The sequence below is a fragment of the Salvia splendens genome, chromosome 17, assembly GCF_004379255.2.
Source record: "Salvia splendens isolate huo1 chromosome 17, SspV2, whole genome shotgun sequence".
In the NCBI taxonomy this organism is placed as follows: Eukaryota; Viridiplantae; Streptophyta; class Magnoliopsida; order Lamiales; family Lamiaceae; genus Salvia; species Salvia splendens.
Window position 1 is genome coordinate 20386150 of NC_056048.1, and position 17543 is coordinate 20403692.

Here is a 17543-nt window from a genome sequence, read left to right on the forward strand (position 1 = left end):
ATCACCTACAGCCGCAATTGTTGACTTTGCTATACACTCATTCCTTAATCTCCGTGCCGAAAAGGAAATGTGCGAGTAGTCCGGGACGGAGGGAGTATATAGCAATAAAAAGAATCACACATCACACATATAATAATAATGAAGATCACTACATATAACCACATTTTAAAAAGAACTAACACACGCATACTTATATCTACATATGTACAACTATATTAATTTGACATAATTAATTAAAATGTCATTTTAATATTATTTGTGTAGTATTTTTCTAATGCAAATAATATTTGTAATATACAATGATAATAAAATATGCTAACACACTATATAATGCATGTTTTGGGTTAGAGATGTTACATAAACAACAATCTAAAAAATTATCAATTGTACAAAACAGTACTTATCATACAAACCATATCAAGTACTATCCTACTTCTTGTCCGAAAAATTTATCCCAAGTTAAATATCATGTTTTAACCCATCCACAAAGTTTTTTAAAACAAATGTGAGGGATCAAATTTAGACTTTAGTCTAAAATTAAATTAGTAATAAATTATTTGTAGGGAATATGACTCATATTATATTTATTACAAAAAAATAATTTTAATCAATAGATCATTTTATAATTAAAATGATATTCTTATAATTTTCTCCAAAACTTTTAATGACTACTTGGTATGATGGAATGAAATGGGGGAATGGAATGACATTCCTACATCTATTACATTCTTTTGCTTGATATTTTTCTTCCTTAGGAATCATCATTCCATTCCACAAGGGAATAGTCATTCCTTCCAATTAGCTAAGGAATTACCATTTCATTTCATTCTCATTTCTTCTTATGTTAAATTTTAACAAAATTATATAACATATTATCTTATAGTACTATATTTAAATTTAATATCATCTCTATTTTATACTCCCTCTGTCCCCGAATAAGAGTCGTTAATTTCCATTTTAGGTCGTCCCCCATTAAGAGTCACTCTTCATTTTTACCATAAATGGTAGTAGGTCCCACATTCCACTAACTCACTCCACTCACATTTTATTATAAAACCAATATAAAAATGTGGGTCCCACATTCCACTAACTTTTTCAACCAACTTTTCTCTACATTTCTTAAAACTCGTACCCGGTCAAAGAGCGACTCCTATTAGGGGACGGAGGGAGTAATAAAACTAAAATTTTAGAATTTTTAATAATTGAACACACACACACTACACCACACATACACACACAAGAAAAATATTTGGCAAAAATATTTTTTTGGTAGAATCAACATATTAATTATTCATATTTCATTCCATTCCATTCATTTCCTATATTATTTGTAGTTACCAAACATAGGAATGAAATCAATCAAGGAATAACAATTACATTACCTTTGTATTCCTTGTGCTTACCGAGCACAAGAATGGATGTCATTTCATTCTCATCTTCATTCTTCCCTCCTCATTCCATTTCATCATACCAAATGCCCCTTAATTAATAGCCTAGTTAGCTAATATCTCAGTCTCAATTAAGTTTGAGTCATAGATATCCTAACTAAATTGAGTCATTTTATTTTTTTTATAAAAAATATCAAATCACAGTTACTATATTCTCTCTTTTAAATCCCTTTTATTTTATTTTATTTTTATCTCGCCTATTTAACATAATATTTTAATTTTTACAGTTAGGATGGAGAATACTTTTTCGTTCATATTTTGTACTTACTTACATGGTAAAATATGTATCAATAATAACAAGATAAATCTTAATTCCAGAGGATCATTTGACATATTCTTGATGATTCTTGTGATTTCTAACATAAATAGGTACATATCGTTGGGGTTAATGCAGTTATCATTTGACTTATTCTTGATTAATTCTTGTGATATTTTCTCCAAAATAAAAGATTGTACATTGATTACATCATCCCCTATATAATCCGAGATAAAAAAAAAACACAGTTAAAAAACATAATTTGGCAAAAATGTTGAGATTTCAAATTATATTGTTAGTAGTTGTTCTTCAATCATTCCTAAACGCAGGAATAGCTTACAATCATCGGAAAATGATAGTAGTCGGAGAGTCAAAGCTTGTGATCGGAGAGCTTCCAAAAGGAGTGTTGGTTCCTCCATCAGCCCCTTCTAGAAGATGCAACTTCTGCCCGGATCCTGCGGCACACCGCCACCTTGAGACCACCGGAGACTCAAACCTTCTGATTCCTCCATCATAACTAATACTGTAGTATGTTAGTTACAGTATGTGTTTATTAGTTATGAATGAAATGAGTAGCATTTAATAAATAAAATCTTGGTATGCATTTGTGAGTTAAGTAATTTATTATACATATACATACTGCATAATTTTATCTGTGTGTGTGCATGGATATCTACATCAATTCAATAAACAAATAAAATTCGCATGCCATCTAAAGTTAGGAAATCAATCTTTTTGTAGTTATAAAATAATCCAAGACGTTGTAGATACTTTTGTAGTTATAAAATAATCCAAGACGTTGTAGATACTTTTGAATAATGTTGTAGTGTAATATAGGTTATGAACTTGATGATGCGTTGTCATAATATTGTAGATTTTTTCAATTTTTAATGACATGCCACTTTTAGTGATAGTTGACGATCCTTAACTATCTAAAAAAATCTCAAAAAACTTTAATTTAAATAACTCTCTCAATTTATACTTATTATTTTTTTCACACACAATATATAAAATTGAAGATAATTTTAACGAAATCTCAATTGGATATGTTTGAAAGAAGAAATTTGCACGAAAAAAAATGTAATTTATATAGTAGAGTTTGCATTTTATCAGGTAGTGATAAAATGGAAACTGCATCTTTTCTACAAACTTAAAACTATGATCTGGACCGTTAGATTTCAAAATTTGATTCTGTTGACGTTATTTGTCATACATTGACATCAAATTAATCTTGAAATCTAATAATTCAGATCGTAGTTTGGAGTTTGTACAATATTTAATATATAATAATCTTCATTGCATATATGATGCACTAGGAATGACATAAGTTTAATTTACATAATTAATCAAAATCCCACCGGACGCCATAATTTTGACAAGAAAGCTTTATCTATGACGGATCAACAATCTACTTTATTACCACGGTGAGTAACTTAGTTAAGCATTGGGCAGTTGGAAATACTTGATATGCGCCAGAACTTTTTGTTCTGACGACGGCAAAATAATGTCAACCTATAGATAAGCTAAGTATGAGAATTAAAAATGTTTTATTTTAAAATATGAAATGAGTCATTTAACTTGGGATGTTGCTAAAAGAAATACGAATCAATTTACTCAAGATGGATGAAATAGAAATTACGATTTCCACTTACCAATACATGTATGAAACCTCCACCTAAAATAATTAATGAACATTTCAAAATGCATTTCTCAATCTTGCAACTAAAATAATCAATTTGGGAGCCTATATAACATTGGAAGGGATATAGTATTAATAGGTCGACATAGATGGGATTACAAATATAATCCCAAAGAATACTTTCCGTTGAAAAAGTATACTATAGTGCATAATAAAACACACCTAAAAAACTTAATTTGGTGAGATTTCAAATTATGTTGTTGGCAGTTGTTCTGCAAGCATTCCTCACTACACAAATTGCTTACAATCATCGAAAAATTATAGTCAGCAATCTTCCCTCCAACAGAAGCAGCTGGTATTTGGCAGCTTATAATCGAAGAGCTTCCAAAGGGAGTGCCGATTCCTCCATCAGCCCCTTCTAATGCCATCAACCTCTTCTCTAACAGAACCCAGTGACGGATCCGGAAACTAAATGTAGATAAATGTAGTATATTCACATTCTCAAATCCGATTTCCGGTGATTGAGAAATGGTGGATTAAAGTTGGGCATAATTAGCTTTTAATTAAAGTTTGAAGTTGGAGCTTAGGGAATAATTAACTAGTGTTAATTATCCCACATAGGAGAAGTAACACATATTTTAATATGTTTAAATTAAGTGACTTTATGTTACTTAATAATTATAGTGGACCAATTGGGTGAAAGAGTCCACACGCGCGCACACGCGCGCGCCGCCTGCCCGAGCCCGAGCCCGAGCCCGTGCTCGTGCTCGCGGTCTCATATTGTTCTAGTTATGTTTGTCACGTAAAACATCACAATACAATACTTTGAAATATAAAATTTAAATCTATTCAAACAAACAATAAAGAAAAATAAATATATTTGAAATCGATTAATTTGCATATACTTTTGTAATTTTATAATTCAACATATAGTATATTCATGAGATAAAAATGAGAATATACACTAAAAAAATTGCTATTTAGTGGCGGATATTTCCGCCGTTAGTGGCGGATTCACTAGGGGAACAAAACCGCGGCAAAATACTCGCTGCTAAAATATCAGTGGCGGAAACTTTTAAAATTAATGTTTATAGATATAAAAAGAAAGAATAAGAAAAAGACCATACAATAACATTAAAATTATTCATTAAATTAAGAGGTTATTCATTTCTTCGAATAATGATGATCAATTGTTTAATTCAATTGCTTGCTTTGGGAATAAGTAAATTTATGAATAATAATGATCTATTTTTTTAAATCTATTCAAATAACAAGAGATAATTGGCTATGAGCCAATTCTTATTTTTAGCCAACTCCTCGAAACTTCATCTTCTTCAGACTTCATAGTTCTCCACAAGTAAGTATTTTGTGGGCATGCTCTCCTCCTTATTCGTCGTGGTCTCGCAGGGTCGGATCGGACTGCCACAGAGTTGGTGGAAGCTCCCAAGCCCGAATCCAATGGCTCTCATGGACCTATGGTGGGGTCAGTCGACTCCGTCCAACACCACCTACATCCGTCCCTGCTAGAACCCGAATACCGAGGAGGCAGAATATGCACTTTGCGTTGGGCATAGATTTTAATGGATAATTGGTAAATTATGAAATATGTAGATAGAAAAAGTAGTTAAAGTATTGTTAGTGGAAAGTGGATGCATATTTTTGTGGAAAGAGAATTTTCAAAATTAGAAAGTGTATATTTTTGTGGGATGTACTAAATAGGAAAGTGTAACAACCCAAAATTTTATAAGGGGATTTTACGAGATCAAATAAAAGCACGTTGCTACTAATGTTGTGACATTTCAAAGTGGCACCTAAGATTTTAAGGTATATGATGATGAGTCTAAGAAAATTTAGACAAGACATCCAATATATGTTGTTTAATGTTTAGCAATTATTTCCAATGACTATCAAAGAATAAATTCGAAGAAAAGTTGTAGTGCCCGTTTCACAACCGTCCAACATTACAAAACGAATTGAATCCTAATGTAGCACAATTGAGGAGAAATGTGCAAGTCTCAGACAACCGTTCAATGGTTGTAGTCTTTTCCAAGAAGGCCTGATTCACCTATGGGAACCACCCCATTCTTTACATGGAGATTTTATTTTTCCTACATAAGAAGATGGTTAGCAAGAGTAGGATACTGTTTGCTATTAATAAAATCTCTAAACAGATTGTGGAAAATCAAATGAAATCCATGTGCAAATATGAGTAGGATACTCGGGTTGATGGAGGGAGGAGATTTATCTACAAATCCAATCAAATCTTTGAGATGATTCTGACCAAGGAGAAATTAAATGCAAATATAGTGGCAAAACACATATCTTGGCCGTAGCATTTAATAGAAGATCCAAAATTGGATCTTTGAGATCTTGTAAAGATATTAAAAAGATATGTGTCATTAATACAGGATCTTAAAAAAGATACGCGTCATTAATACAAAATCTTAAAAAGATACGCGTAATTAATAAGCTTAGCCACTTGCCATTTTTTTATGCATATGTACACGCCACTTGCCATCTTATATTTATATGTATATGTACTTTTATGCAAATCTCTCTCTCTACTCCCTAAATATCTCCCACCCTTCCCTCTATATTATTTCTTTTCCAAAAACCGTTCTCTCTATCTCTGCAATGAAGAAGACAAGGTTTTTCCTCTCAACCTTAATTCAAGAAACCGAGAACCCAACTCGACAAGGGGAAACTACCGTTCATTCGCTCAGAATTTGCTCAAAATCCGTTCAAGGTATATGATCCCTTTTTTCCTCAATTTCAGTCACATTCTTTGCATATCATGCAACCAACGCAATGTACGGCAACGGTAACTAAATCAAACTAGTAACTCGGGCAACTCAATTAAAAGAAACGAACTTTAACTTCACCAAAACAAGTAAGAACTTATCTGCAAGTTTAAAATCAAGAATTTCGGGTTGGTTTCGGGGCTGTGCGGTGTCGTTTCGGAGCTGTTTGGGGCGAGTTCGGACAACTGCGCGAACCGGCGGAGAAGCCGACAGCAATGGCGACGGTTCTGTGGATTGACGGCAGCGGTGGCTGGACGCTGCTGACTGCGGCGGTGGCTGGCGAGCGACAGATTGGACGACGGCACGACAGCAGCTTCGTTTCTCCCGGCGAGCAGTGGTCGCTGGCGTGAAGGTCGACGCGACCGGTGCTGGACGGTGGAGGCAGCACCACCGAGAGCTCACTGTCGGAATGAATACGGCGTTGGGGTTCTGACCGGGTAGGGAGTCGACGGCGAAGAGAGAGAAGGGCAGAGAGAGAGATAGAGAGAGCGTTGCAGATAGAGTTGTGGAGGAGATAGGTGCTGGTTCTCCTCAATTAGGCTCACCAATTTGGGAATTTGATTTCTCTAACTTCCGTAAGAAACAAAATGAGATAGGAGAGAGAGTGGACTAGTTAATTGGGCCACCTAACTATTAAGGAGTTTGGCATGCAGATTTTAATCACTCCAAGATGGGCCTATGTTGCTTTATTGAGTGGGCAGATCAGAATAAGAGAAGATGGGCAGTGATTTGTATATTCATATTGAGCTAGAATAATTGAGCTTTGGGCAAAATAAATTAACGAGGAAGAATAGCAGGTGGGACGAGAATTATTTGTTGGGCTGTGAAATAAGGAGTTGAGCTTGAAACTTGATTATCAAATTTTCCAGATAATGTATTAAGTTTTTGAAGACGGAAAATGTTGGAGTTTGAGGGCGCGAATGGCCGACCGGCATCGCCCTGCGACGCCTCGGGCGGCCGCTAAGGAAATGGAAAGAAAGAGGGAGACGACGTTCTCAAGTCACAGAAATAATTAAGTTTAATAAAGAAGTGCTATTAATTAATTTTCCCAATTTAACTAATATGCAAGTTTCTAAAATTTTCTAACGGTGAACAAATGATAAAAGAAATAAAGTAGGGGCATGCATTCCTATAAGTATGTGAATTTCTCGAGTCTCATTAGTACGTTGTTTGTTTTCAAAAGGCTATCTACGTGAGTTAAGGATGGAGTCAGGAAAATTCAAGTTAAGGAGTTTTAAGCGAACGAGGTGAGCTTTCTTATACTAAAAATACAAATCATATTTTATGAGAACACGAACACATGTTCGTGATTTTTTTTAAAGATGTTGTCTTGCCATAAATGTTTTTGTATGATGCCTATCTGTTTGGCTAAGGCCAAGTGAATTATGAATGATGATATAAGTCGAATTCGGGTCCCAGTGAGGGTGGTGTCCCCGCTCGGACTAGTGTACACAAGCTACCTCTGACATATTGGGCAGAGCAGGTGACCGAGGGAGGTGGCCACCTTCCCGGAACATGTATGTAAGGTGACCGTGTGAGAACACCATCTCAATGGCACAATGTGATCAGATATGGCTAAGTACAGGAAAAAGGGACTGCAGTCCAATGTGAATATTTTTAGTAAGCTCGGGTCTTTACAACAACACCCCGAGTGTTACTGTGATGATGGCTTGACAATATTTATATGTGTAATTTTCGGCAATGTGTTCACTGAGTACTTTTTGTACTCAGCTCTGCATATATTTCTAAATGTGTAGGTTGAGCAGCGAAGTGGTGGAGGAAGTGCTATTGAGACAAGGCATTTAATTCAGTCAGATTTTGATTATCGGAGGTTCATGTCTTCATACATGGAACCGCGTTCATTTGCTTCCGTTGTGCATCTTAAAAGACTTAAGTCTATTTTGTTCAAAACTCTGATATTTTGAAATTTTTACAAACAATTACTCGAGTCTTCATGATCGAGTATCTTTCTTTGATGTATCAGCACTTAATTAGCCATGTCTCGCAACCAGTGTTTGATTTTATTTTTCCCTTATTTCTTTTCCCGCTTCTTTAATCCCCCCTAGTCGCGATCAACCGTGTTTTCTATCCTTAGAAAATGCGGTCGTGACAGAAAGTGTGCATATTTTTATGGAACGGATGGAGTATATTAATTAAAATATAAAAATATAAAAGTAATACTCCTTCTGTCCATGATTAAATGTTCCACGTCTGAATGACACGAGTTTTAATAATTAATTGTTTGACTTTATAAAGTAAAATGAGTAGAAAAATTTAGTTGCACGTGTAGCCTACTTTTTATATATTGATTTTATAATAAATTGTGAGTAAATGAGTTACTGGAATATAGAATTTATTTATTAATATAATAAAAATGAAATAAAATATTTATTGGAACGAATGAAAAAAAAAGATATTCTGTGATGGAGGGAAGAATAGTATAAGGTCGTTTTTATTAAGATTGAAATGAAAAAGTCGAATTTCGATATCTTTTTGGTTAGGGAATGTCAAATTTCCCATTACACGAAGCCCCCCAACTTTTTAATATATACATAAAAAAATAAATTTGGCGCCTAAATCATTGACTACAACTTATCTTTCATTTTTGGAACAATTTGAAAAATGGTCTACAAACTCTATTTATTAGTCATGCACACAACTGAATGAGATAAATATATGGTCCGGGTCCACCTCTATTTTTCTCCAAACCTCTGAATTTTTCCAAATCCCGCTAACAAAAATAATTTTCCATAATTATTGTAATGCTATATATACTAGTACTCGATGATAGTTGATGTCAATATATGTTGAGTGTGATAATTTTAGGAAAACACTAATTAACCTATGTGACAGTCATAATTTCTATTTTTAAAAAGAAGAGGGTATCGCCCTATAGTTCTAAGGAAATGTTCGATTTGCGAGATTGTATCTCAAGATTAAATATTACTATATTTGATTCACGAGCCCACAACTCAATCCTGGATAATCATGTGATAATTGGTCATAGCCAACCTAATCCAACTAAAATAATCTCACAACTTAATCATAAATTATATCTTGATACTATTTTGTTTAGAAAACCGAACACCACCTAAGTTCTAACCATATTCCTACATTTGGCACACATGGCCATGGGTTATTCTTAACCGGTCATTTAGTAAGAGATCACATACAACCATGGGTTAACTCGTCATTTTTCACATGTATTGCAAAAATGATATACTTCTACATAGTTAAATTGGTGATTGGTGTTCTCTACAATATTCTCTCCCTTACATTATACTCTCTCCACTTTACTACTCTCGCTGTCCCATTAAAAATAAAATATTTGTCTTTTTGGATTGTCCCATTAAAAATGAAACGTTTCCTAAAATGGTTATACTACCATCTCTACTTTTTCCATCTCTTACTTTATTCTCTCTTCATGAACTCACAAAACAATACTACATAAAATCTCGTAACGAAAAATAAATGTTTCATATTTAATGGGACGGTTTTGCAAAATGAGTGCTAAAAAGAAAAAAACAAAATTACCTTGGGATGGAGGGAATACTATTTTTGTGAATGAATCCTATATTCCACTAACTTGTTACCACTCACGACTCAAGTTCGTAAGTTCAAGTTCTTCTGCGAGCTCAAAATATGATGCATGTAATCATGGGCGGACCCAAATGGAGGTGACTAGAGGCTAAAGCCCTTAATAAATTTATTTTTGAAACATTTTTCTATTATTTTTTTTATGAAATTTATTGATATTTAATATAAATTATTGTATAACAGCCTTTATAAATGATGAAAATTGTCCAAAAATATACGTTAAAATAAAAATTAGAAATCTCAGCCCCTATTGATGTATATTTCTGCGTTCGCCCCTGCATGTAATATGTGGTCGCATAAGAAAAAACTCAAAATTTGGTTTGATGTTTATTAATTTCTTGAAATATACTAATAGTTGCCCATTTGAAGTGACTTATTTTTCCTTTTGAGACGTCCCATTTAATCTGATACATTTATATAATGGAAACACTCATCGTCTTTAGCTTTTTTTTCTCCACTCAACTCACAAAATAACACTATATAAAATTATATGCCGGAAAGAAAATGTTCCACTTTATGCATGACGACGTCACATACGGTAGGAGTATTTTCTAGATAAATTTCTGGTAAATCAAATCAAATTAAATTGACACCCATCTAAATCAAAGGGCATATTAGTCAAATTTCCCTGACCATGAGTCACGCTGAAACAGCATTTTGTAAACCCGAAATTACGACAATTGAAAATCCCAATTAAGGAAATTATAACGTATCATTCCAATTTGACAGCAATTTCCGACCTTCCCATATTTCGTATACAAATATAAAAAAACTGAAATACATTTACTTTTACAGCTTTTTACAGTTCATTCTGAGACGCTTGTCTGCACCAACCAAAACCCGAGCTCCACAAGAAAATGCCGACTACATTTTAGAGAGAGGCGAAAATGGAGTGAAGTGAAAATTAGCGGCTGGTGTGGATTCATATCAACAGCTGCTGTTTCAGATTATCGTTGCTTTTAATTTGTAAGTTGTTAGCAAATTTGTGTTCTTGCTTTTTTTGGAATGTAAAAAAATTGTCTTTTTTGATTTTTTCTGGGAGACCCATTTGCAAAGGTTTGACTTTTTTGTTACTTTTTAATTTCTCTTTAGCAAAGATTTAATCTTGTGAAGTTCTGTGGAAAGCACAGTGTCATGCTTGCATGATTATATTGTTTGGTTGCTTTAATTTTGCGAATTGCTCTGAAATTTTGTGAAGATTCTGTTTCGTCTGAGCTTTTAATGAAGCCATTGACATGGAGTTAATAATTTTCTGGAATAAATTTCCTTATAGGATATAAACTCTTTCTGGGCCAGAATTGCCAGATTTGGTATATTTAAAATAAAATGTCTAAGAGCTGTCTTTCTTCTCTGTCAAATTTTTAAAAAAATTGCATTTTTCTTGAGAAACTTTGCAATAAAAATCTGTTCTTTAAGTTGGATGAACATTAGCACATTTATTTGACATTGACATAACAATAGGAGTTGTCGAAATTTTCATAGTTTCTTTGTCTTGCATTTAGTTCATTTCTCAAAAAGTCAGTTCTTAATAAAGTTGCTTTCCATTTCATTTCATTTTTATTTTTCACCATTTACAAATTCATACTCAAATATGCTGGACATGTGTTTATCTTTTCATTGCTATGACATTTCCACTGATTTGGAGGCATGTTAGCTAATCTTGGTAGAGATCTCTTAGATGGTAATACTCGTATGGATCTCTGAACTCATTGTTTGGCATCGTGTTAGGTGTTAACCGACTGTTCATCATCGACAGTTGTTGTTCTGTTACGGGTAGCAAACACGGTGTTTTCAAAGAGGACGAAGGGAGTTGCAATTTTGTTCTTTGCTGGAGTCATGGCCAACGTATCTCATTCTGAATCGAGGCGGTTGTATTCATGGTGGTGGGATAGCCACAACACCCCAAAGAACTCAAAATGGCTCCAGCAAAATATCACAGGTATAAACTCAGGTTTTTGTTGATGGAAATTGGCTATAGATCTCTCTGTGTGTGTTTCTGTTGAATATGTTATTAGAGCTTATGTATTATGTTGAAATTAGTGGTGTCTTTTTCTCTTTTTGGTATATTAAATTGCATTAGTGGTTTACAGATATGGATGGCAAGGTGAAGTGTATGATCAAGCTCATCGAAGAAGATGCAGATTCGTTTGCTAGACGGGCTGAAATGTACTACAAGAAACGCCCTGAGTTGATGAAACTGGTTGAGGAGTTCTACCGTGCCTACCGTGCTTTAGCTGAAAGATATAACCATGCAACGGGGGAGCTCAGCCATGCTCATCGAACAATAGCAGCAGCATTTCCTGATGAAGTTCCTTTTGAAATCGTTGATGAGGGCGATGTGGATCGCATGCTTGAGCACACACTCGCGAGTTCTCCATCTGATCAGGAGGATTCTGATGGAGGCATGAAGAAACGGGGTTTAAAGCAATCACAAGAGATGTTTGGACTCAAAGAAACGCCACCTCGAGATTCGAGTTCTGCTGAGAGATCTCAAGATTCTGTAGTGCAGTTATCAACTGAGAATCAGAACCTTAAAGATGAGATTCTTAGTTATACTCAAAAAGCTGAAATCGAAGTTCCCGGTTTGAAGAAAGCACTTGCTGATATGGAAGTCGAAAAGGAGGGTATCCTGCTTCAGTATCAGCTATGCCTCAAAAAGCTGGATGAGATAGAGGGACAGCTGCGTCATGCTCAAATGGTATCAACGAGCTTCAATGAGAAGGCCGGTAGAGCTGAAAACAAAGTTGAAACTTTGAAGGAAGCCCTCATTAAGTTGGAGTCTGAAAAGATTGCAGAAATGGTGAAAAATGAAGAGTATTTTGAGAAGATATCTCATCTCGAGGCTATGGCTTCTCGTCTGCAAGAAGATATGAAGGGCTTCGACAACAGAACATTTTCAGCGGAGAGTGATGCACAAACTCTGAAAGATGAAGTGTCAAGATTAAAGCTTGAAAATGAAGCAGCAGTGTGTAGGTACGAGCAATGTCTTGGAAAGATATCGGAATTGGAGAACATAATCTCTACGAAGGAAGACGAGGCGAGGATGATTAAGAAGCAAGCTGAAATGGCTAACAGTGAAGCCTCGAAACTGAGAAAGGCAGTTGCTGATCTGAACAAGGAGAAAGAAGCTTCAGCTCTCCAATACAAGCACTGCTTGGAAATGATATCCAAGCACGAGAGAGATATATCTAGCGCAAAAGATGAAGTTGAATGCCTTAACCGCGAAGTCTTGATTGGAACTTCGAAGCTCAGGACTACACGAGAGAAGTGCACTCTGTTAGAGATGTCTAACCAAGCGCTGCGAGTTGAAGCTGATGATCTGGAGAAGAAGATTGCAAGGAAAGACCAAGAGCTCTCGAGCATGCAGGAGGAGCTCGAGAAACTTCAGTGTGGTTTGCATGATGAGAGCGTCCGTTATGCAGAGGTTGAGGAAACTCTTGAGGCTCTGCAGAATCTGCACTCTCAGTCAAAAGATGGTCAGAGAGCTCTGGCCTCGGAGCTCAAAGACATGCTTCGGATGCTAGAAGATGTTGAGACAAGAAAACGTGGTTTGGAGGAGGAGATTCAGCAAGTTAGGGATGAAAATCATAATTTGAGTCGAACTTCGTTCTCTTCAGCAACGTCCATGGAGAATATGCAAAATGAGATCCATAGTTTGAAGGAGATTAGGGAGAGGCTAGAAAAGGAAGTATTGCACCATATGGGCATAAGCATGTCCCTCCAGCATGAGATCTCATGCTTGACAGGAGAAATCGAGCGCTTGAACAAGAGCTACCAGGCTTTGGTTGAGCAAGTGGAAGCAGCAGGTCTCGACCCGAAATGTCTTGGGAATTCGATGAAGAGCTTGCAGGATGAGAACTCGAGGTTTAAAGCGATGCACGAAGACGATAGCAGTGAGAAGGAGATTCTGTTGAGGAAGTTAGAGAGCATGGACGAAGTTTTGAAGAAGAAAGTGGCAGCCGAGAGGTCCGTCTCGGACTTGAATTGTGAGCTGGAGTTATCACGTGAGAAGGTGAAGGAGCTGCAAGAATCCTGCGAGCTCCTCCATGGAGATAAGGCCACTCTTGCTGCTGAGAAAGCTTTTCATTTATCTCAGTTGCAGGTGATAACTGAGAGCATGAACAGTTTAGTGGGGCAAAATGCTGTTCTTGAGAACTCGTTGTCTGCAGCAAAAGTTGAGCTCGAAGGCTTAAAGGAGAAATCAAAGGGATTAGAAGAAATATGTGATTTGCTCAAGAATGAAAGGTCATATCTTCTGTCTGAAAGGGACAGGTTGGTTCTTAAGCTGGAAAACGTGGAGAGAACACACGAAAGCCTAGAGAATAAGTTTCGGCGATTGGGAGAGAAATATGCAGACTTAGAGAAAGAGAATGAAGCCATGCATTTTCAAGTCGAGAAACTCAAGGTTTCGTTTGGTGAGGAGAAGCAGGAACGGATAGGTTCGCAGCAACTAAGTGAGACGAGGATGGCCGTCCTTGAAACCGAGATTCATCACCTGCGAGAAGAAAACAAATGGAAGACGAAAGAATCAGAGGAGGAACTTGAAAAGGCTATGAAAGCACAGTTTGAAATATCCATCTTTCAGAAATTCATACAAGATATGGAAAAAAAGAATTATGCTCTCATCATCGAGTGCCAAAAACACGTGGATGCATCTAAATTGGCAGAGAAAGTGATATCGGAGCTTGAGAGTGAAAGCCTTGAGCAGCAGGTGGAAGCTGAGCACTTGTTGGATGAAATTGAAAGGCTGAGGTTAAGCATATACCAAATTTTCACAGCCCTCGGAAGCAGTCCAGATTTTGCACCTGAGGACAATGGTGAGAGTGAGCAAAATTTGGTGCATCAAATTCTTGAAAGTGTCAAAGATATGAAATTCGCCATCTCCAAAAATGAAGACGAAAAACAGCAGATCTTTGTTGAGAACTCGGTTCTGGAGGCCCTCCTTGAGCAGTTGCAGTCCAAGGGCGTGGAGATCGAGTTGCAAAAACAGCATTTAGAGCAGGAGGCGGAAATCATGGCCAAGAAACTTGCCATTGTGAACAATGAAAAAGAAGAACTCATAGAGATGAACATGCAGTTAAAATCTGACGCGAGCAAGGGTTCTCAGGCGGCTTTCGTGCTTCAGGCTGCGCTGGCAAGTCTCTGTGTTCGACAAGGTGATCAGCAAGCGGCTTATAATGCATTACACGAAGCACACTCTCGAGCGAAGCAGGAAAATGCATGTTTGCTGAAGAAGTTCTCTGATATGACACAGGAGAAATGTCAAGTGGATCAGCATAACGATGATATCCTCTTGGAATTATTGGCAACCACCAATCAATCCGCCTTGTTGAAGAGCTTTGTAGAAGAGAAAACTGTGGAGCTAAGATCGCTACTCGAAGATCTGAACAGTCAACACGAGGTGAACAGTTGCCTTGTAAGAAAAATGAGCGAGTTAGGGGGCAAGCTTGACCTACAGAAGGCTGAAAATCGAGTTCTCAAAGACACTGTGTGCAGCTTGCAGAGTGAGATCCAAGAAATCAGAGAATGCAATGTTCAAATGAAGCAGGAGATAGCAAGTAATACAGAAAGCTTAATTCAAACCAAGATGGAGCTCTTTGATACAAGAATGCAGCTTGAAGCTACTGAGAAGATTAACTCCACGTTATTCGTGACAGTAGCTGAGCTGAAGATTGATGTTCATAGGTCTCAGCAAGCAAGGGAAGATCTAGAGAAGAACGTGGCCCGTCTCTCTGAAACTAATTCCACACAGATGAAGGAAATTCAGAGCCTTCACAAAGTCAACAAAAACTTAGAGTATGAAATTGGCCTACTTCATCAAGAAATCGAGGAAAATGTAGTGAGAGAGCAGACACTTAGTATAGAGCTCCAAGGAATGAACAATGAGCTCGAACTCCGGGAGGCTGAAACAGCTGCACTTTGTTTAGATCTTCAGGTCTCTTCTGTCCAAGAAGTTCTGTTAAAGGATAAGGTCCAAGAGCTCACTGGGGTGTGCCGGAATTTTGAGCACAAAAATACTTCAAAAATGTCGGAGGTTGAAGAGATGAAACGGAAAATTTGTCTCATGGAGAGCGAAATCAACGGACTGAAATCCCAACTTTCAGCATATGATCCAGTGATAGCTTCCCTCAGAGATGATGTAACACTCATAGAGCAAAATGTACTACTTCGTTCCAACCTTAAAGCTGCACACAGTCAAGCGACTGAGGTAAAGTACACTTTTGTCACATGTAGATTGAATTTTCCAACTTCAGTTTCGAGAAATTTAGTATTTACCATTTCCTTCTATTATTAGCAGTTTCTGGAATTTGCTCCTCATCCTAGTGAAGCCACATCTCAGACGCGTTTGGAAGATCAATGCCTTCTTAGTTTGCAGAATTTGCAGATGAGAGTTAAGGTAGTCGGAAAATTGATGGAAGACACGAAGAAACCTGTCTTGCGAAGAAGATTCAGTTCCAAGAGCAAACAAGAACCTGTGATTGATGAAGGTTTCCGCTTGAAGATGCAGCCCAGCTTGGGCAGAGACAAGCATAAACGCAGCAGCAAGAAAGCGTGTCAAAGTGAGCAGAAAGCAAAAGCCAAAGCCTCAGAAGCCCAAATTTCGATGCTAATGAAAGATATTCCTCTTGATCAAGCCTCTGATAGCAGCTCCATGAGGAATACTAGTAATGGCTCTGATAATATGATGCTTGAGCTGAGGGAGACTGTCGAAGATGGAACCAGACATCAAATTACTGGAGAATCTCTTAGGATGTTGTGCAGACCAAAGGGATGGAATAGAGCTCATGATCAATTACTACCGTCGACTGATTCAGATATGGAGAAAGAGATGGCCATGGATAAGCTGGAGCTCTCGTCTAGATTCACCGAGCCTAATCAAGAACTGAATGACAAAATCATCCTCGAGAGACTTGCCTCCGATACTGAGAAGCTGGAAAGTATCCAGGCAGTACTCCACGACCTGAGAAGGAAACTGGAGGCAAACAAGAAGAGTAGGAAGGCCAAGAATGTCGATTTTGGAGATGTTAAGGAGCAACTGCAGGAAGCAGATGACACATTAGTGCATCTGGCTGATTTGAATGTTCAGCTAGTGAAGAACATAGTAGAGTGCCCTCCGGAAGAAATGTCCTCTCCAAGGCTGAAAGAGACGATGAAGGCGTGGAGAGTCAAGGTGATCGAGCAAGCTGAAAAGGGGTCCGAGAGGATCAGCATGCTGGAACTAGCGGTGCAAAAGATTCAGTTCGTGGTGTCGAAGGTGGAGGATGAAGGCAAAGGGAGCAACAAATTCTTGAGGAGCAGAACTGTGATTTTGAGGGACTTCATTCATAGCGGAAGGAAGAACAGCGGAAGGCGAAAGAAGGGGCTGAACTGTGGGTGGTTCAAGCAATCAACTAGTGGAAACAGAAGCTGAAAGATTGATTCTTGATGCTGTTGGTAGGTTTATTTGTGTTGAGTTAAGTTGAGCATAACTGTAATAACTAGATTTGCTCTATTTGTGTAATTTTCAGCTCAACATTATGTTGGTGTTAGAAATATTGGTAGTTCGTAACTTCATATGCATGTGATAATCATGAACACTCCAACAAAGAAAAATGGTCTCCAAAATCATAAAATGTGTTTGCAATATTTTTACACATTTAAAAGTTAATTGCAATAATCATGAATTTAGAATTTAGAATTTAGAATTAATTTCCTACAATTTTGAATTTCGGTTAGATCGAAATAGACATTTCAGTTAAATCCAACAATACGATGTTATTTTCATTATAATTCTTTTAAAAAAGAAAATAATTACCAGTTGA

General features: G+C 36.8%; 1 protein-coding gene across 4 annotated transcripts; it reads left to right on the forward strand.

The window, feature by feature from the left end:
* Positions 1-10484: 10484 nt before the first annotated feature.
* Positions 10485-17290, forward strand: LOC121774697 (protein NETWORKED 1A-like). 4 transcript variants are annotated; one of them, XM_042171564.1, is made up of 4 exons: positions 10485-10707; positions 11470-11680; positions 11832-15949; positions 16037-17290. In XM_042171564.1, the coding sequence occupies exons 2-4, from the start codon at positions 11578-11580 to the stop codon at positions 17150-17152; spliced, it is 5337 nt and encodes a 1778-aa protein (XP_042027498.1). In that variant the 5' UTR covers positions 10485-10707; positions 11470-11577; the 3' UTR covers positions 17153-17290. The 4 variants fall into 4 exon arrangements, with proteins under 4 accessions (XP_042027498.1, XP_042027499.1, XP_042027496.1 ...); XM_042171565.1 differs by having other exon boundaries at positions 11498-11680; XM_042171562.1 differs by lacking the exon at positions 10485-10707 and adding an exon at positions 11374-11422 and having other exon boundaries at positions 11498-11680.
* Positions 17291-17543: the final 253 nt, after the last annotated feature.